Raw genomic sequence first — 22,833 nt, 5'->3', positions numbered from 1 at the left:
GGTGTGGAGAACCGAGATTGACCGCTTCCTTCCCCCGTCTCGAACCCAGAATTCAGCCCTGAGTACGGTGCTTGCGCGGCTGGCAGAAACTGCAGCGCTGTAACCCTGCGTCTCTATCCCAGCGCGCGCTGCAGACTCTAGCCGCGGGGCGATTTGCTGAATAAGCAGTGTTACCCTCCGTGCGACAAACTTCTCGCGTTTGAGTCCCCGTAGCCGATCCTCGTGCGATGGAAATCCTTCCTCCAGGTTCCGGAGCACCCCACTATTGCTGGAAATTCCTAACAAGATATCCTTTAGCCGTCCTGACTTGTCATACTCCCACACAGTGAAGCAGCACACGGGGGTAATGCACTCCCCTCGCTGCCATCTTCCTTCTGCAATATTTATTTTTTAGTTCTCGGCAGACACAACATCTTTCTTTGTATGTGGTGCTGAGGATCAAACCTGGGCCGCACTCATGCCAGGCGAGCGTGCTACCACTTGAGTCACATCCCCAGCCCTATTCTGATTTTTTAACTCAAAAAAATAGGATTGTTCCTTATGCATACACAACTTCTTTCCAAATATCCCTCCAACATCTTTATACAATCACTAAGCTCTCTCCATAGATTTGTCTTTTCTGGATTTTATATAAATGGAGTGCTACAATATGTGGTCTTTTGTGACTGGCTGCTTCATATTATGTTCAAAGTTTATCCATGTGGTAGCTTGTATTAATACTTTGATAGCTGTATTAATGCTTTTACAATTATTGGTTAATAATTGTATGGACATACCTAATTTTGTTTATCCATTTATAAGATTATGGATATTTGAGTAGTTTTCACTGTTGACTATTATGAATAATGTTGCTAAGAGCATTCATGTGTATGTTTTTGTTGGAACATAATTTTATTCCTTTTAGGTTTATACGTGGCAGTGGGATTGCTGAAATAGTATTGTATCTTAATATTTAACATTTTAGTAAACTACCAAACTCATTTTCAAAGGGCTACCCCATTGTACATTTACAGCAACAATGTGTGAGTGGTACAATTTCCCTACATTCTTCCCAATGCCTATTATTGTTATTTTATAGCCATTAGTGCAAATGAAGTGATTTATCATTGCTTTCATTTTTTGTATTATTATAATTTTTTTTTACTTTGTAAAAAATTTGCCAACTTAACTAATTTGAAGTGTACAGTTTAGTAGTGTGAAGTACATGCACATTGTTATGCAGTCATCACCAGTATCCATCTTCACAACAGTTTTCATGTTGTGAAACTGTAGATTTTCACAACATGAAAGATTGAAACTCTGTAGCCAATTAACAGTAACTCTTCCTTCTTTCCCCAGTTTTTGATAACCATATTACTTTATGTTTGTATGCATTTGACTAATCTAGGTACCTTATATAAGTGAAATTATATTGTATTTGCCATTTTATGACTGGCTTACTTTATTTAACATAATGTCCTTAATATTGATTCATATTTTAATATATATCAGAATTTCCTTCCTTTTTAATGCTGGACAGGTAAACGGAAAATGAAGGGTGGTTACAACCAAAATACATTAAATGCATATGTGAAATTGTCATGATGAATCTTATTAATTTGTAATTAATTTTGCAATTAATTATAATTTGAATTCTATAAGCACTATAGGAATTAGTAAAGTATATTACATTAGTGTGAGTGGGAATTAGTATGAATCAACCAGAGCTGTATTTTTAGAAAGAGTTGTCTGAAATTTTTATTAGCCCTGAAGTGCAGCCTGAAAACCTCCATTTAAAATACACACACACACACACACACACACATAAACACACACATACACAGATTTTTTTTCAACCCCCCTGGTTGTTTTGATTGGCAGCCAGCACTGGGAACTACTAGAATAGAAGAGAATTTGGAAGATCTTGAAACTGGGGGACATGACCCTTGCCAGTGATGAAAAATTTAGAGACTGAACCAAAGGTATGATGGTTGGGGTAGAGGAGAAAGCATGCTGCAGGAATGGGATGCAGTCTCATTTTAGGATAAAGTTAGGGAACCTTCGTGATTTTCAAATTTATCAGGGTTGTTTGGGAAATGCCATTCATAAACAGGCAATACAGTAAAGCAACAAGTACATATTTAATATATCCTGTTTCAGGTACTTTGCTGACTATTAGCAGTGAATAGACTCACTGATCTCTACTAAGTTTACACAAAGAAAAAATAAGTATGTTTGGTGTTAACATGTTAAAATATAATGTCAGTTTTCTTCAATGAGTATGTGTGTTTATATAAGCATGCATATTGTGTAGATATATTGCAGTATTAACATGCAAGTATAAATGTGTGTGTATGTATACACACACATATACATATATGTAGCTTTTATAAGAACTGTATTTAAAAGAAAGCACTTTCAACAGTAACAAAAGAATAGCCATTGTTTTGTTTTATATCCCTAAAAAGGGCATTTTGATGTGCTAACCTTATAATATGAAATTAAAAGGTAAGATATATTTGCTTAGGTGGATTCCATTAATTTAGCATAAACTTTTTGAGTATGAGTGAACTGAATTAAAAGCATTATAATTCTGTGTACTAGCTTGTCCCGTTCATTCTATATGTTGAGTATTTATTTTCTTGAAACAGATGTAAATGCTACTTGAAAAATTTTATCTCTCTATTGCCCAAATTTCTAGTTTTAAAATATTACCATTAACTTTTTCTGCATTTATAGCCATTTGCATTCCTTTTCTATTACACATACCTGTATACACTACAAGTTTTCTTGATAAACTGAATTATAAGGCTTGCATTTTAATTCTACGTATTATTTGTATAAGTTTGAAGAAGTGATTTATTACTCTTTGCTTCCACTCATTATCCAAAATGGGATAGTAGTATCTAACTCATAGAGTCTGTGTGAAAATTAACTGATTAAATACAAGTAAAATGCTTGGAACAGGGCCTGACATATACTAAAAATACTCACTGGGAGTTTATTGACTATTATAAAAATGCATGTTAAGTTTTATTTTGGAAATAGATGCAAATCACATTTTTTTAAATGAACGACTTTTTGAAACTATAACTAGTGTTATAATAAATTTAATAGTATTATGATATGATATTTTAACAGCATAGCATACTAAATAAATACTTTTTTTACATCCTGGTACCTTCTTTAATGATTTTCCTTTTTACTAATTCTTTTACTTTACAATTTAAGGTGTTTATTCTTTCCTGAATAATAGTCTAAAATCTGAATATAAAAAATCATTATCAAATCCCTAGTTATTTACTTTCATGTGATCCTTTAGGAATATTTATATGTAGTTTGAAGTATGTGTAATTATAAATACATATATGTATACACATATTTTTAGGTATAGATAGAAACACATACAAACATGTCCTTACCTGAGATATTGCCTGATGGGGACTGGTACATTGCCTACTGGATGCTCAATGAATATTTTGAGTAATTTAATTAGATTATATGTAAAGTATATGTACAAATATACATACATAAAACCTGCTGCATATGTGGCGTCAAGAGATTCACATTGCTTTCCTTTTTCTAATCTTTGTTATTTCTAAACTTCTTGCCATTATATAAGTATTTATCTAATCCACGTTGTTGATATTTTTCCAGGGTTTAAAGAAAACAGTTATCTTTTCAAATTTAAAAACTATTTTAGTTATTTTAATACTAGGAAAATCATTGAAATTATTATTTTAAAATATAAAATGAAATTGTTTTAAATTATTCTTCTACATGAAAAGGAATAAAAGCGTATTTATACAATCCTAAGTGATCCAAACATCTGCATTTCAAACTATATAATTCACATTGACACCAAAGTTTACTATCTGTTTTGGAAGAGTCTAATGTTATGTTTGTCTTCAAAGAAAAGAGCTGTATAGCATCCAAGTGGGAAGATGTTTGATAATAATGTGATCAAGATGATATATGACCAAAAGCAGGTTGTAGGGAAGGAGAAACAGCAGCTGTTAAAAACTTTGCAACTATCATGGAACTTTTGGTTAGGAACTGAAGGCATGTTTATCTTTTAGAAGATAAAGAAAGCATAAAGTAATACGAAATCACAATGATGTGTCATCTGCTTGATAGAGTTCTTTAGAATTCTCAATGATCAATGAAAGGAAATTACAAATCTTCTAATAAATACTACATGAATTAATTTTGTAAAATGTCATCATGAATTGTGTTTATATGTTTAGTTTGCATTGTAGAATTAATTTTTATTTGTTGTATTGGCAAATTTTAATCTTTTTAACCAGTGTGCTTAAAGAGTTAGTATCATGAATCCTGTGGTATTTTCATCCTGCTACAATTATTATTATTTTTAACTGTAATTTTAAGAAGTATGAGAATATAGATATTCTTTATTTTGGCTCAGCAGTTGAGCACTCGCCTAGCACGTGCAAGACACTGGGTTCAATCCTCAGCACCACATAAATATTAATAAAATAAAGGTATTGTGTCCAACTACAACTAAAAAAAAAATTTTAAAAAATAAAAATAAAAGTATATTTCTCTTATTATTTTAAAGGAAATCCCATATATAATATCCTTTTTCTCTGTAATTTTATAGAGAAAAAAGTATGTAAACTCTTTGTTTAAAATATAACCACAGTATCATCACATCCAAAAATATAATAATAATTTAATATTGGGAAACATTCAGTTTAATTTTCAAATTTCAGTGCCTTCATAAATATCATAATTTTACATCTTTGTTATAAAGCTGTATCTAAAAATTACATGTTTTAATGATTGAATTCTCTTTTTTAAAAAAAATTTGTATTTTTTTTGTAGGTGGACACAATACCTTTATTTTATTTTTATGTGGTGCTGAGGATCAAACCTCATGCATGCCAGGCAAGCACCATATCACTGAGCCCCAGCCCTAGCCCCTGAAATGCCTTTTAATACTCTTAATTTATAGTGGATTCCCCTTGAGCTTTCCATTTTCTTCAGTTTTGCAGTTTTTTCACTGAGTTTTTGTAGTGTCATTTAACAAGTTCTACTCTGTTCTCCTCTTTGAATATGACAGTTTGGGCTAAAAGTTGATCATATTTAGGTTCATTCTTAGCACATTATAGGTGAATTTTTTTTCTTTCATCTGGAACCACATAGTGAGTGGATTGGCTTTTTTCTACATTGTTAATAGATTATAGTGCCTTATTAATATCTTAATAATTTCAAAATTGTGATATTCTAACATTTCTATTTTCTTTGTTAGCTAGAGTGCTTCCGTGAGAGTTATCTTATTATCTACTCTTTTGATTATACAGTGGTAAAGTTTATATAAGAAAGCATACATAAGTGCTTGGTTTACTAGTTATTTATAGCAGTGACAGTTTATTCTCATTATGAAATCAATAATGTAAATGCAGTTAATGTTTTTCAGTGCAGTGTAGTTACTATTTTAATTGATACTCAAATTGTCTTCTCTTTAGCCAGTGCAGAGGATTTTCAAGTTCACTCCTGAGTCCTTTTTGAATCTGATAATTTGTTGCTGTCTACTATGACTGGAGAGTTCTAATCAGCATGCACATTCTTGGCCAAGATCTGGAATCAGCTATATATCAATAGGACCCTTTATTTTTAGCAGGAATTGGTTCTTGAGTAACTTAAGTCCAGGTGTCAGTTGTCCTCATTACTACTGGGTTTTCTCTTGTTTCTATCTTCTTTCCATGGTCTGAACTAGAAAATACACATAGTACACATTTTTTAAAGGAAAAACTTGTGTGTCTCTATGCTGGTACTTTAAATTCTGAACTAAAGAGTTTTTATTTATTGTATCTTAAATCAGTTTCTTTGTCTTCCTATGGTGAGAATACCAGTTCTCAAGAATGCTAAAATACTATTTCAATTTGAGAGATTAAAAGTTTTGGTATGAAAAATAAAAGAATATCTATGTCTTAATTTTTGCATTAGAACTTTTAAGAAGTTGATATTGGGCAGAATATGTACAGGAAAGACATTTGTCATTTTTAGTTGAGGCAGTTCAAAAGAAAAAATGTTTAAAACCATAGGAAAATGTTTAATATGTAAATTGATTTAGGAACAAATCTTCCTTAACATTTGACTTAATTATTTTCAGACATTAAGGTAGGGAAACTCACATCATTGGTATAGCCCTTTGGTTCACTTACCACTTTGGGTGGCCCCTAGGCCTTATCTTCTGTCCCTTTTATGTTGATTGGCCATAGAAACTAAGCCCAAAAAAATGCAATATAGATAAAAAAAAAATCACAGTGCAAAATCAGCTTTATTGTGCCAATATTATTCTTACCTGTTTGGTCACAGTTTTTATATGAAAAAATTGGCATGAGACTAACCCTCACCAAGTATACACAGATACCCTTTTTTTCAGAAAGAGTAAAAAAACAGAATGACTGTGAAAGTTAAATATTAAGAAGAAACCTAATTAGCTACAAGCATAGTAGTTAACTAGAAATATATGACTAGACATACATCCCAGGTACTAGAACTTGGATTTTATTGACCATTAAAGGACTTCTGATATGGCCACTTGAGATAGGAACTGAGTGGAAGTCCTAGCATATACCCAGACCTAGAAAGACTGTGCCTCTTCAGTGAAAGGGAATCTAGAAAAGTTCAAAGAAACAACAAGACAGCTTGTCTCTGACCAAAACTATATATAGACCTGGAATTACCTGCCATAAAGAAAATCCACAAACTGGGACATTCACATACAAATATTACCTCAAGGACTAAACTTTTGTTCCCCCAAGAGAAGCAATTGCAAAACCAGCCTGGCAAGTCTTCCACATACAAGTTAATATAAAAAAATTCATTACTGATAAAGATGGGCACAGTAAAAATCTTACACACCACATAAAAAAACCAATCCATCACAAAGGATAATTGAAACTATATGGTCATCAATATTTGAGGTCATAGAAAAACATGAATTAGTATAAAATCTGTATTTAAACAGAAATAATTTAATAGCCATGTAAAAGGAATGTCATGAAAAATGATAGGCGGAATTGGAAAAGAAAGTAAGAAAACATCTACAAATGAAAGTTATAGTAATTAAAATTTTAAAAATAAGAGAAGGCAAGGCATAATGGTGCATGCCTGTAATTCCAGCAACTCAAAAGGCTGAGGCAGGAGGATCACAGAAATTATTAAAGCAACAATTGAGAAAAACCAGATCAACCTACAAAAGAATTGTTATTATACTAATAGTGACTTCGCATTAGCAACAATAGATGCCCGCAGTTGCATAATATCTTCAAAGTGCTGAAGAAATAACATATATTATACTTCTTTCCAGTGAAGAGTATAAAAAGAAAATAATCACGTTTTCAGGCAGAGACTACCTCACTAAAAAGAACTTCTATAACTATATCTCAGAAAAGTTGAACCCCAGAGGAAAACTCAGATGGTTTTTTAAGAGATATCTACTAATTCTTCTAGGAATAGACTATTATATAAAGTGTTCTAGAGAATTAAATAAGAAAACTCAGTTTTTACAAGTCAAGTTCACCGTTGATAACAAAACAGAAAAGTATATCCCAAGAAGAAAAAAACGTCAATCACAGCAATCTGAAATGAAATATTTGTAAAACAAATTAAGTAATCTTTTTATTTTGCCATATGCATATTACCACCAACCTAGTCACCTTATTTCTCTCCTGAGCTATCCAATAATCTGCCAACTAGACTTCCTGCTTCTTGCCCTGGCCTTCTTAGAGTCTATTCTTAACTTAGCAGGACGCGTGAACATATATTAATGTAAGAGAAATCTTCTAGAAACTTTCCATTTCACTCATACTCTTTATAAGGACCTCGGACTCTTCATATCTCATCTAGTGCTCATTATATCATTCCTGCAACAGGATTCTCCCTACTGCTATTTAAACATGCCAATCAAGCTTCTGTCTTGGGATCTTTACACTTACTGTGCCTTCTTCAGTTACTCCTTCCAAAGATAAGCAAGATTTATTGTTTTATCATCTTAGGGTCTTCATTCACTTATCTTTTTCTTCATTATGTCTTTATTATTTTAAATTGTTAAGCATTTCCTTACCAACTCTTTAGACACTTCCTACTCTCTATTCTGGCTTTGTCCATAACATTTTTATCTTTATCATACTATATATTTCATTTATTGATTTATTGTCTCTTTTTCCCAACTAGAAGATGGGCTTCATGAGGACAGAAATGTTTATCAACTTTGTTGAATGCTGTATCCCCCATAATCCCATAATCTGAAACTGCCTGGCATGGAATAATTGCTTAATAAATATTGGCTGAATAAAAATGCACTGAAGAGTAGGTGTTTCTTGAGGGAGAAAAGAAGAGCAAGATTCAAGGGGAGACATATGTTTTATAGTGTGTTATATCTCTTTCTTTCTCTCTCTTCTTTTTTTGACACTGTGGATAGAACCCAGGGCCTCATGCATATTAGGCAAGTGCTCTGTCACTGAGTTACATCCTCAACCCTCATGTTTTGTTTTGTTAATCCGAAGGAATTGTGAAAGATTTATTTACATAAGTTAGATTTGATGATAGATATAGCAGTTTCCATTCTATTATCCCGTTCCCTCTATATGTGAAATGACAAATTTTTAAACAATTAAAACATGTATAAAGATCATACTGGTGAGGATATTAAGAAAACTTTAGATGTAAAGGGTAGATTTTGAATAGAGAAGAAACAATATTTCTCTTCTATTGTCTACTTTTAAATATTATATAAAATTATAAAATGACTACAATATAATAATTACTATGAATAAAGAGTTACATGTTCTGCATCAAAATACATAAGTTTCAAAATTAAAGATTATAGAAAAAAGCAAACTAGAAGAAATTATACATGAGTATATGATTGTAGGGAGGGTATTAGATTTTTTTTAGTATAAAAGTAAATGAATAAATCATATAGGATTAAATAAATCTAAATAAACCTTAATATGGTTAAATATAAATTTATATAAATACAAATCTCAACGATGTATTTGACAAGAGCATTTATATATTTTGTACGCTCTTCAAAACTATATGGTTCATATAATTTGATTATCAAATCAATGTTTAAATTTAAACAAAAGAAAATAAGTTCAACTTTTATTTTTTGAGCAAAATGAATGATTTTTTAAAAATTTTTGCATTATATAGATGGGGGAAAACTTTCTTTTGAGGTTATTCCACATTTACTTGAAATAAAAATAGGTGGTCAGATAACTTGCCATGTGCTCCCTTACTTTTTTGATATATACCCCTGATGTTTTCACCTTCATTCCTTTTCTTTTATATTCTTTCTTTTTCCAGCTTTAGCTTAGAAAATCATGTATCCCAAACACACCCAACTCAACTGTCATCTGCTTCATGAAACATACTTCTTCCATTATCAAAATTATCCATTTTTCCTTTGAGCTGTCATGGGTTATATTTAGTCATTCCATTATAATACTTAATAATTTGGTGTTAAAATTTATTGAAAATATAGAGGATAATTCTGATACAGAAGATATCTACTGAACTATGATACTACTGTGCCTTATTCATTTTCATGGCTCATGAGTTTTGTCTTCACTACATGACCAACACTACATGCTATAGGCTAAAAAGGACAGGTGTTAGATTGAATGTAAATCATGTTACCTGTTGTAAATTCAAATAAAAGCTAAGTGATACATATCACAAAACTTTTCACTGTAATTTTTTTAAAAATGTGGTCAGTGAGTTAAGTTTTCATTTAGCACATGGTGGAACTGAACATGGTAATGTAAAAGGATATACCACTGAATCAGTCAGTACTATATTTGTAGATTTTTTAGCTTCAACAAAACTATCTGCTAAATTAAATTAATATTAATTTGAAATGTCTTGATATTGTGGTTACTTTATTTCCTTTATAAAGGTGTTTGTGCTTTATACTTTATTTTGTATGCATGAGATGTGTATACTCACTGTTATATTTGTATATAAGTGTCATGTAATCTAAGTCAATATCAGGAGTCTGGTTAGACTTTTTCATTTAAAAGCTTTATATATTGCTCAAAGTTAGGAAACATCAGAACTGACTGCTTAGTATTATAGAGGTCAGGAGGCAGAAGAAATCAATATTAGGATAGTAAGAAACATCAATTTGATTGTATTATGAAAACTAATTTTTTTATTCATTGTCAAATAATCTGGAAAGAACTTTGTTCAGATCTTGAATCAATATGTGTTCTTGGTACTTAAATATCCTAATTGAAAATAAAATAAGGAGTGATTTTTAACTTTTTTCTAAAACTTTGGTTTAGTAGTTTATTCCTTTAACCAATCATCTAAATGTCTTTATACTGTCCTCATTGGCAATCTATCAGTTTATCGCCTGTATGACTTTGTGTGAAATGGTTTAGATTTCTTTAAAAATCTGAAAAATCTCTTTTTTTTTGGGGGGGGGGGGGAGGTTATTTTAATCTCAAGTATAGCATAGGTTTGCTGGTTTTTATTTTGGTTATTTAAGGCAGGATTGTTTCTCTGCAACATGAAATATCTCTTAATGTATATTTTATGGATTATTTTTATTTTAAAGCATTAATAAAAATCAATCATTGAATATAATATTGTGGTGTATTTTGAATCTAATGAGAATCTTAGAAGCATACTTCTATACAACCAGCACATTATAAAATCAGAACGATTAATGAAGAAAATAATTTTTAATATAGTTTGACCTTAATTATTTTTTAAAAATAAGTATTTTGTGATTTATATCATAATATTTAGAATAAGAAGGCTAACTGAAAATTGTAATTTAATTACCAGAGTACTATATATAATGTTATTTTGTTTGTATTCAGTATTACTTTTACTTACCATTCTTGTTACAAAACAAAACCTTGTCTTTTAGAGAATACAGTGGTATTATTTACATTAATTCATATGGCTTGGTGAAAAAAATGCTATAACTCCTTTACTTAATGGGATTCTTCCCCTGTGGCAGTGCAAACGGCTAGAGCAGGAGCTTCATCATCTGAAAGAGCAGAACCAGACTTCAGCAAACAACATGAGACATCTGACTGCTGAAAACAATCAAGAACGTGCTCTGAAGGTAAATCTCAGTTCCTTCTTGCAGGCAAATTAAGGTTGTAAGCCTTTGGTGCCAGCTTTCTGTGCTGCATATATCAGTTGTGTACATTTCAGCAGAAGTGAGCTGTGGTGTTTGCCAACAACCCCTTCTTTAAACACAGATACAGCACCCTTCTGTTATGGTATTATTTTATTTCATGTATGTGTACGTGAAAACAACAGATTTTCTGAATTTTGAGTAGTGTATTAATAACTTTTAGTACCTATTTATTCTGTTTCTTCTTCAGTTTTTTAATATTATTACCTTTTATAGTTAATAAAAAAGTAACTTCACTGAGATGAAAAATTAAATCATGGGCCCTTTCTTTGCACCCATATTTATTATAATAATTTTTAAAATGAGTTGTCACAGGAGTAACCCACAGAATTGACACTCCTGAAGCATATGTGGAGTGTGTTTGGGAACTGAAAGAGTACTTATACTGTTACAACAAAAAAGAAAGAGTTGGGCTGGCTTTGTGGCTCAGCAGTAGAGCGCTCGCCTAGTGTATGTGGGGTGCTGGGTTCAATCCTCAGCACCACATAAAAATAAAATAAAGGTATTGTGTTTAACTATAACTAAAATATAATATTTTAAAAAATAAAGAGCTAATATATTCAACTAGAATCTGAAACAAGTGAGGAATATATTATATAATAAATTGTCATTGTCGTATAGATTCAGTAATTGTGAAAAAGCACATTGTTTAGATTCTGATAATTACATTTTTTTCTTCAGATGCTTGTGACTTTCTATTCTATTTTTTTGTTTTTCCCTGGATTCCTATTATAATGCATGTGACACAATAATGGCCTCTACCCTCAAGGTGCTTGCATTCTCAGGAACAGGTTAAAGAAAATTCATGGAAAACAAAAGATTTATCATTGTTTTATTGTATAGTAAGAAAAGATTTGCTACCAAGAGGATTATATTGTTCTTTCAAAGTCACTTTTTGCTGCAGATTGCAAATACCATGGAATTAACAGGGTCATACACTAGGCCAGAATTAAGAAATCTCACTATCAAAATTGAGAAAAGTATTTTTAGTCTGTCAATAAAGTGGGAGGTTTAGTAGAAGTCAGATTTTTCTACAAAATATGTTTAACTTCATTTTGAAATTCTTAGTGCTAAGCTTATAATAACTTTGTTTTTTAGTACAACGTATTTTATCTTATCTCTGATTGAATTTTTAGTTAGACCAGAAAGATGAGAAAAGAGAGAATTATAGATTGCTATGATTGTTCTTATTTACTTCCAAGGAGTAGACTCTTTTATGAAGATTAAATACGACAATGTTTTAAATGTTACCTGCGAAATGGAAAACATTATTTTTAAGGCAGCTTCCAGAATGCATGCTAAATTATCACCATTAGGGGAGAGATTTCATATAATATGATTGTTTCCATTTAAAACAGGACCTCAATTTAAAAATTCCAGTTTGTTAAGTATATAGTTATTGCATGGCCTTTGTTCTGGTATTTTGGGTTGTATGTTTAGGTTAAATTTAATTAAATGGTGTTTCAATTATGAAAAGAAATAGATGCACAATTCTAAGAGATCATTAAAATTAGAAGAAAATAAGTACACCAAAAGAAACTCACAAGTTCAAAATAAAAACCAGACCACTATACAAGAGCAGTTTCTATAGAGCATAAAACTTAAAGTAATACATAAATGTAGCTCATTTTTACTCCTGAAAAATGTACTACATTAGTAGTTTCTAGTTTCTCATCTTTTTATGCAAAAATTTCAGATTTTTGAGCTTTTTATTAGTCCTTGATAACCTCATCCATTAGCTAAAGCCAGCTTAAATTCTTGGTAGAGTAAGGAAAGGAAGAAGAATTAGTTTTGGAAACTCTCTCATCAACTCAGTCTTTCATAAGCCTCTGTATTCATTTAGGCTCTTTTAAAATGTCCATCTTATGTGACACCGACTTTGAATTACTTTTAGTCATTTTAAACCATATTTCATTATGAGAAACTCTAAATTTATTATGAAAATTGGATTGTTTATAATATATCTGATTTATTCTAAATCATATTTTAAAAGTTTTTCTTACCTTTCAGGAATTTTGTTGTTTGGTGCTTTTTAAAAATACACTGCTCTATCTATAAGTTGTCCTAGAAGCTTCGAATAATAAACTCTGCTTTTTTGTATGCTTATCTTTTTCAACCCATGTACATGTATGTATCATTTTTGTTAACTGATTTAATATTTAGTTTATATCTAAATCAGCATTAAGAGCAATGTTAAAGCTTTCAGTCTACCAATAATATATTTGATTATTTATTATAAATAGTATTGTTATGAATATCACTAATAATGGTAGATTTGGAGAGAGTAGGAATTAAAAAATTCAACTTGTTTACTGAATTTCACTGAACTTTCTAAAAGAAACAGTTCTTTGTGTGTGTGGAGAATTTTATTTGACAGATAACATACACATTGTTCTTGACCCATTTTTAAAAATTTTTATTTGTATTTTTTAGATACACATGACAATAGAGTATATTTTGACATTTATGTAAACATGGAATATATTAGAATAAGGAAGAGTTCTAGGAATATGCTTGGGGAAGAAAAAATCTTAAGTTAATTATCAACCATTCTTTCCAAATTGAAGATTACAGCATCATCATAATTACTTACAAGGAAATACTATTCAATAATCTAGTGTCATTCAAATAATAATGTCTTTGTTTATTCTAATAACTGGAAAATTCTTCCTAATTTTTTTATGGTAAAGCATACAAATACACTTGGTCATTTATAAACATTCTATTTGGAGTAGCAAGGAGTTATACTAAGTGAATTTATTAGATATGGCACGTTTTTCTCCTAGTTTTATGTATTTATTAAAAAAATTTCCTAATAAAAGGTAAAACACAGAGGTACCTACAGTGTGAGGAACTGAATTATACCAATACTTGTATATATAGAGGGGTTTTGGTGGGGTTTTTTTGTCTTTACAAAATAAAAAACCTTATTTATTTTTCTCATTTAAAATAAATTGTATCCACTGACATTAAGAAATTGGTTTCCTGGGACTGGGGTTGTGGCTCAGCGGCAGAGGGCTAGCCTAGCACGTGTAAGGCCCTGGGTTCAATCCTAAGCACCACATAAAAATAAATAAATGAATGAATGAATAAATAAATAAATAAAGGTATTGTGTCCAACTACAATTGAAAAAGAAATTAGATTCTTGAAGAACACATTTATGGACATTTAATGGTTTAGAAATAAATTTAGATTAGCCTTAAATATGTAGACATTGAACTTTTTTTTAAAGATTTTTTTATATGGACACAATATCTTTATTTATTTTCGTGTGGTGCTGAAGATCGAACCCAGTGCCTCACATGTGCAAGGCAAGCTCTCTGCTGCTGAGCTATAACACCAGCCCGACATTGAACTTAATAAGACAGTTTATGTACATTACCTTTCTTCTTTTTATTTTACCAATTGCCTTATCACACATCTTTAACCTCCTACAATTGGAGTTCGTTAATATAATTCTGTTAAAAGCCATTCTTTCTTAGATTATAAGTGACCTTTGATGGTAAATAAACCATTATCTATTCATTATTCATTATCATATCCAACATCCTAATCAATGTAATGATAACAGATTTCAATTTTATTGGCTCTTCAAATACTCATTCCTAGTTCTCTGTTGCTGTGTCTTCATCATTTTTCTCTTCTTTGAAACTCAAACAGTTTCACTGCCCCTAAAATTCTCTGTATCCTCCCTATTCATCCCTTTCAACCCTCTGTTCCCTGACAACCACTGATGTTTTTACTCTCCATAGTTTATGTCTTTCAGAAATTACACAATACTTATAGTCCTTTCAACATTTGTTTTTTGAAGCCTTTATATTGCTTTTTAAGGCTAAATAATACTCCATTATTAAGTGTACCACAGTTTATTCATTTATCTACTGAAGGACCTCTTGGTTGCTTACAATCTTTGGCAGTTTTGAATAAAGCTCCTCTAAACAACTGTGTGCAGGTTTTTGTGTGAATGTAAGGTTTTCAGCTCATTTAAGTAAGTTCCGAGGAATGTAATTTCTGGGTCATATGGTAAAATTATGTTTAATTTATGTAAGAAATTGCCACTTTCTTCCAAAGTAACTGTACCATTTGCATTTCCACCACTGATGAATGAGAATTCCTGTTGCACCAAATTCTCACCAACAGGATGTTTCTTATCTCCAATCATAGTCTCCTTTGTATGCCTCTGCTATAGAACTGTTGAAAAGTTAAACACTTTCTCATCCTTTCTTTTTGCCAGTGAGACATTAAAGGGAGTGTACAACAGGGGTAAGGGAAGGGAGAGGGTGCCTTGGGAGTAGTTTTTGTTTTTCTAATGTAAGGCAGATGAAACAAGCAATATCACTCCTTCCCTTCTTACTATCGTGAACACTTACCTGCTCTCTGAAACTATAGCAGCCATTTTACAGTCATGAAGAGAAGGCTGAGAAAAGTCATTCAACATCATTGAGCCCCTTAGCCAACGAGCACTTAGAGAACATTAAGCCCCTTGACTTTTTTGGGGGGAGGAAGAGAATATAAAACTATGTTTAATGTAATTCTTAACAGTTTTCTATTATTTACTCTCCACTTGATCCATCAATATCAGTTAATTAATGGTACTGCCATTCTCCTAGTAGACATGTAGGCCATAGTAAATGAGGAGATCCTCATATCCTTCCACACTCTCACCCACCTTGAAAAACAGTTTGTCTTTTAGTTCCATCAGCTATGCAGCAGTTTTTTTCTTTCTGCCTTCATTTTCATTTTATCTTAAGTCAGGGTCATGACCAGACAATCACAGTACCATCCTAATTTATTTGTCTTCATTTTCTCACCTCTAGAGAGGTGCCATCAGCTATTCTTCTAAAACACAGGTAAATGACCCTTCTGGGCATAAAAAAAAAAAAAAAAAGAAAGAAAGAAAGAAAAAGGCCAGTTTTGTTGGTGCATGCCTATAATCCCAGCAGCTTAGGAGGCTGAGGCAGGAGGATCCCAAGTTAAAAGTCAGCTTCAGCAACTTAGTGAGATCCTAAGCAACTCAGTGAGACCCTATCTCTAAATACAAAAAAATGGCTGGGGATGTGGCTCAGTAGTTAAGTGTTGCAGGGTTCAACCCGTGATACCAAAAAACAATGAAAAAAGATATTTTTTTAAATTTTAAGAATATTTTCAAAAATATTATTGAGATGACAATAAAAAAAAAAAGGAATCTGCCAAGACCCCAAACCAGTGATAATAATAGTGGAAAAGGAAAAAAAAAAAACCCACACTGGGCAATAAGTGCCTGGACTCTTTTATTTCAATCTGAGTAGATTTGTTAAATCTTGGTGAATTTGAGCTTCTATTTTAATGGCCACAAGGGCAAGACAGAGCCTTTTTATGCTAGGGAACATAATAAGAGACCCTCTCCTAAAGCCGGTATCCTAGATGACCTCACCATTACTATTAATGTTATTAGTATTTAGGTGAAGAGGAGGCAAGCCCTTTATACAAAATAAGACATTAGGGGAACTTGACTTTCTTAAATGAAGAGAGGGAAAAAATTCTTCTCTGAGAATTTGTCATTCATCACCAGCTTTCAGGCAGGTTTAGTACCACACAGGTTGCCTGATTTTTGCTGCACATATGGTTATAAGAGCTGAGGATTTAATTTAGTCCTGCCCTGCAGAGGCTCATAGACAACAAACTAAAGCAAACTGTCATCACAATTTGTCTTTAACAATTCCTGAAGATAAAGTTTCAAACACTCTGAGCTAACAGAAAAAGAAATTGGAAAATGCATAAGAGAAAAAGATACTTCTAATGAAAGTCAGAAAATAAAGGCAACAGAATCTCATAGTTCACAAATAATTTTGACATTTTAATCAGTCACAGAATACAATGAAAGTGTGTTTTCATATCTTTGAGGAAAAAGAGGTTTGAGAAATAATTGACTGGATTGGGGGAAACTACATTGAACTTACAAAAATTAAAAATAAAATTAAAATTAGATAATGAATAGGTTGAACAGCAAACTATACACAGTTTCAGAAAGTATTAGTAAACTAAAAAATGGATTTGAAGCAAGTATGGAGATTGAAACCAGAAAAAATAAGAAATTAAAAACATAGAAGAGATGTTAAAAAGACAAAATTTAAAGATCTAAAGCAGATCTTTTCATAAATCCAGAGGATATATACAGAGAAGCAGGCAGGGGATGCAAAATACAAAGAAATTATGATGAAAAAATTTACCAGAATTTTCAAATTATGGAAACCTCAGATCTAAGAATCCCAGATGAATTCCAATCATGATATATTTTTTAAAATCATGCAGAACACTGAAGTGGAAAAAAAAACAGTTCTTGAAAGAACCCATTAGAGAACACATTTATAAAGGAATGGCAGACACATTAAATTTACAACAACAATCATCGAATATTATATATACATTAAAAATAGCTGGATGCAGAGGTACACACCTACAATCCTAGTGACTGGGGAGGCTGAGGCAGTAAGATTTAAGTTTGAGGCCAGCCTGGGCAACTTTAAGGAGATCTGTCTCAAAAGAAAAAAAAAGAAAGAAAGAAAGAAAAGAAGAAAAAAGAAAATATCAGAGATGTATCTCAGTGGTAAAGTGCTCCTGGATTCAATTCCAAGTACCACCAAAAAAAAGAAGAAGAAAAAGAAAGAAAGACTGAAAATGAGGAATAATATTTTAAGTATTTCAGACTGAAAGTAACTATCAAGGGCAAGAGTAAATAATGATTGTATAAATAAAAATCTTCAGTTGCTTCCTATTACTTATGGAATGAAATCCAAGCCTTTCTCTGAATATGGAATTTAGGACTCCATACTGTTGTGTTATCCTACTTAACCCCTGCCTGCTTGATTTGTTTTTGTTTTTAAGATTGTTTCTCTAGTTTTGCTAAACTCATGACATTACCTACTCCTTGGTTTTTCCTAAATATGTCACATTCTTTTATTCTGTATTTTGCTTTTGTTATGACTTTATTTTTAATCCTGTCTCCGATTTTAGTTGATTTTTGCCTCCTGTAAATCAGAAATTTGTTAAGCATAAAGGGTCATGGGGGTTTTTTAATGTTACTATCTGCTTAAAATTTAATTTAGCATATTGTTTAAATCATATTAGTCAATCACGAAATTTTTAAGTACAATTATTTTTAATCTATTCCAGTTGATGTTAATATTTTATTGTCTAATATGTTCAAGATATGGATGACATGGAGTTTTTCTGGTATTATAGTGTTTTAATAATCACTACCTGTGCCCAACTATAACTCTTCAGAAGGATTTCTATTTTGTGCTAAAGTTTCTTGGTTCATGAATTGAACAATGTATTTTAAGCATTCCAGTTTTTACTACTGACTTAAAAATATTGATGGAAGAACCTTTAGCTTGTTCATTTTGTCCTTTGCTATTTGGAGTTCACTGCAGAATAAACTCTTTTAAGAGGATGAGTAAATAGCAAATGCTATTCACTGCATGGAATAATAAATAATAACAGCTTCTTAAGATGAAATCGTGTATTAAGATGAGCTTTTAGTCCTTTTCCTGCAGCAGCCATATTGCTGTGCTGTCTTTGATGATAGCAGACTTCTATACAGTGGGGTGTGGTTTTGAATTATTTTCTAGTAGATAACCCTGGTAATAGATTTTGAATTTTAAAATACCATATTCCCCTTTATCGGCTGTACAGCATTGGGAAATGCAGTTAACTTCTTTGAGTATTGGGTCCCATATTTGCAAGATGAGAGAACAGAGATATAGCCAGGTATGATGGCACATGCGTGTGATTCCAGTGACTTGGGAGATTGAAGCAAGAGGATCACAAGTTCAAGACCAGACTTAACAAGGTCCTCAGCAAACTTAGTAAGACCCTATCTCCAAATTTTAAATTTTTTCCAAAGGTCTGGGAATGTAGCTCAGTGGTAAAGCAACCTGGATTTAATCCCCAGTATCAATAAAATAAATAAATAAAACAGAGATATTATTGCAGTTGATAAAATATATGTGCAATCTGTCTATAAAGTATGATACATTATGCCAATGATTCATGTATATTAGTAGAAAGAATATTAGTGTGACTGTCAAAGACGTGTTTTCTTATCCTTGCTCTGCGATTAACCGTGTGATCTTTGTTAAATTATTTTGTGTCTTCAAAATGGGGGTGGATAACATTTCAAGTCATTTCAATTAGAAAGTAATGTGAATTTACAAATTTGTGATGTTGTGTCATAGCTTTACTCATTTATTCAATAGTATAAGTGAGATAAACTGGTTTAAGGCACACCTGTATTCTGAATTAAGGGAAGAGCAGTCAATTTCAAATTAGTTTTATTATAGGTAGGATAATCACATAATTTATCTTTAAGGCATTTTTAAGTATTTATTTTTTAGTTATAGGTGGACACAATATCTTTATTTTATTTTTATGTGGTGCTAAGGATCGAACCCAGTGGCTCACACATGCTAGGCGAGCACTCACTCTCTGAGCCACAACCCCAGCCGTCTTTAAGACGTTTTTAAAAATGGTTTATGATTAATAATTATACCAAGATAGTAGGGTTATGGCTACAGAGAGATAGCATAAGAGGTCCCAGGATGGGACAGCTCTGAAATTTTGTTGTGATTGTGGTTACATCAATTTACAAATTATTAAATTATATTGAACTATACACATAGACTTTCATGAGTGCATATAAAACTGGTGAAATCAGAATAAACTCTGTGGATTGTGCCACTGTGTCAGCTTGGTAATTTAGGTATTTTATCATGGTTGTGCAAGGTGTTAACCATTGGTGTATATCAGATGGAAAGTACATGGGACCTCCCCATACTTTTTTTTCTGCTGCCTATAAATTTGTAATTACTTCAAAATATATTTTTTAAAATTGAGCCATTAAATCCAGCTCATACTCCAGGGCAGGAAGTTATACAAGGGCATGAATAGGAGGAGGCAAGAATCTGGGGGCCATATTAAAGTTTGCCTGTCACAACTTGGATTCAAATAAACATTTCAAACTTAATATGCCAGAAACCACACTCCTAATCTGATCCCCCAAAGTTGTTGATTCTCCATACTCTATCTGAATAAAGAACATCCTTTTATTCCACCAGTTGCTTAGGCCAAAATCTTCGGAGTCATTTTTGACTCCTTTCCTCTTTCACTCTACATCCTATCTGTAAACAAATTCTCTTGAACTGTACTTTTAGTAAATACCAGTTTTTCAGCTACTTCTCACCACTTCCACTGCTACTGTCTTTAAAGCTTTAACATTTCTTGCCTATATTATTGCAAAAGCCTCTAAATGATCTCCTGATTCTATCCTTGACTTCCTCCATTCTCAGCACAGCATGAAGAATGATCCTGTTAAAATACAAATTAGGTGTTATGTTAATCCTCTGTAAAGAACTTCCTAATAGCTGGTCAGTTCACTCAGAGGACAAGCCTCCAAGACCTCTTGATCTGGTCGTTAGGACTTCCCTGATGTCATATTTCACCTCAGGTATACTAGCCTCTTGATGTTCCTCCAACACACCAGGCATGCTTGCGTGTCAAAGTCTTGAACTTCCTGTTTCTATTTCCAAAAAACATTTTCCCAAATATTCAAACAGCTCATTTTTATCTTTTTGAAATTGATTTAAATGCTGTCTACTCAGCAAGGAATATCTCAACTCATTTCCCCATCAGTGTTTTCTCTGTCCCTTCTTGTTTTTTTCTAATGTGACTTGTTATCATCTTAGGATATTTTTTCTTTATCATTTGTACTGTCTGTTTTCCTAGCAGGAGTGAATGTTTCATGAGGTCAGAGATTTGTGCACCTCTGTATCTACTGATGGTATTAAAAATACTGGGTATTCAGGACATCAAAGATACTGACCAATCAGAACACGTAGCAGCTTTTAACAATTTGACCTCACCTGTGCACCACCTGAAAACTGTCCCTGGCTACATTTCCTGCACAAGTCTCTGGTACATAATATTCATTGTCTAGATGCTATAAATGTTTAGTGAATTAATGCCATACATGCAATTCACTTCATACAATTCACTTCATACTTCAGTGACTTAAATACTCTTATAATTATTCCCTTAAATGCTGCATAATTTGCAGTGCATTGATATGCCATAATTTTATTTCTTTTTTTTAAATTGAATATTTAGGTTGATTTCAGTTTTGTTTTTAATACTGCTATGAAAAATATTTTGTGTGTAAATACTTAGCTATATTTAGCAACGTTTTTCAAGTTTTTGTTTTTAATGAAACATTTGTAAGTCAAATGATTCTATAAGTATTGTAATTAAAAAAAAAATCTTCTCCCTCATCATCGTTTCCTGATTTCAGCTCCACAAACAAGATCACTTTGACTTATTTAGTTCTTTATTCTATGTCTATACTATATGTCTAGAGGAAATACTTTGGCTATTTTTTTATTTTTTATTTTTAGTTATTATTAATTAGCTTCCCTCTGTGAAGTTGAGGATTTAGCTTTCTCACCTTTTTGTTACTTCAGTGTTTAGTATTTACATTATTATAAATAAATATTTATGGATGACCAAATAGTAAAGTATGTTTCAGGCATCTCAGCATGAATTATAGTTTATTGTCACAACTCAGTAAATAAACAAACACATATAAATATACAACTAAAGAAAAAAATGTGAGGAAAGGATATATACACTAATAAAATATATGTACTTAAGACACTTTATTCTACTAAATTTTTAAAAAACTAATACTGGTTGTGACCCTCTAAAATAATCGTATTGGGAGATAGTTCTCCCATGGAGGTGGGGGTGGAGTTGTACATGTGTTTTTATATTCTTGCAGAGACATCCTTTGTTCCACACTATGTTTTAAAGAATATTTAGCATATAGCCTTGTAAAGGTAGTTATGTCCCTTGAAGGTAGGCACTTTGAAAGTGGAGGGTATAGAAGTTTCCTGACCAATACAATAAGAATAATGTTTCCCATTGCGGCAAAGGTGGGAAAATATTCTTGTAGCATATTATAAACAATTGAGGTTCCTTAAGCTCAGGGTTCTTCAGATGTGATATTAATCCACTGTATGTGCAGTATTGACCTGAGTCCCTGTATGTTGTTTACATAGAACTTGAGGAACAAAAGAACATGGCATAAAGCTTATACTGTTCATGACTCTTAATTCTTTGGGGACTATACATATACATTCCATCTCCTTTAAACTACTTTAAGATTTTCTTATATATGTTATCTCCTTCCTCTTTCCCTCTTTTCTTCTTTCCTCCCTCTCTCCCTTCCTTCTTTTCTCTCCTTTTACATTTATCCAATATAGTGGCACTGCAGAGCCATAGCTTTGCTATTCAGAGTTAATTTATTTTTTTTTCTTTTTTTTTTTCATTTTTTATTGTTGGCTGTTCAAAACATTACATAGTTCTTGATATATCATATTTCACACTTTGATTCAAGTGGGTTATGAGCTCCCATTTTTACCCCATATACAGATTGCAGAATCACATCAGTTACACATCCATTGATTTACATATTGCCATACTAGTGTCTGTTGTGTTCTGCTGCCTTTCCTATCCTCTACTATCCCCCCTCCCCTCCCCTCCCCTCCCCTCTTCTCTCTCTGCCTCCTCTACTGACATTCATTTGTCCCCCTTGTATTATTTTTCCCTTTCCCCTCACTTCCTCTTGTAT

The 22,833-nt window shown here is 32.0% G+C and overlaps 1 protein-coding gene across 8 annotated transcripts in view; it reads left to right on the top strand.

Moving 5' to 3' along the window:
• The window catches only part of Mipol1 (mirror-image polydactyly 1), a 326,985-nt gene that overhangs the window by 153,457 nt on the left and 150,695 nt on the right, over window positions 1–22,833 (top strand). For 7 of the 8 annotated variants that reach the window (XM_048798663.1, XM_048798660.1, XM_048798662.1 and 4 more), the window contains one exon: window positions 10,988–11,095. The exons of the other annotated variant lie outside the window; for it this stretch is intronic. In XM_048798663.1, coding sequence (XP_048654620.1) covers window positions 10,988–11,095 — 108 coding nt within the window. The remainder of the gene's footprint in view (window positions 1–10,987; window positions 11,096–22,833) is intronic. 8 annotated transcript variants of the gene reach the window in all.

Source organism: Marmota marmota, unplaced genomic scaffold (assembly GCF_001458135.2).
Source record: "Marmota marmota marmota unplaced genomic scaffold, marMar, whole genome shotgun sequence".
Classification (NCBI taxonomy): domain Eukaryota; kingdom Metazoa; phylum Chordata; class Mammalia; order Rodentia; family Sciuridae; genus Marmota; species Marmota marmota.
This window is presented reverse-complemented; position numbering and strand designations above follow the sequence as displayed.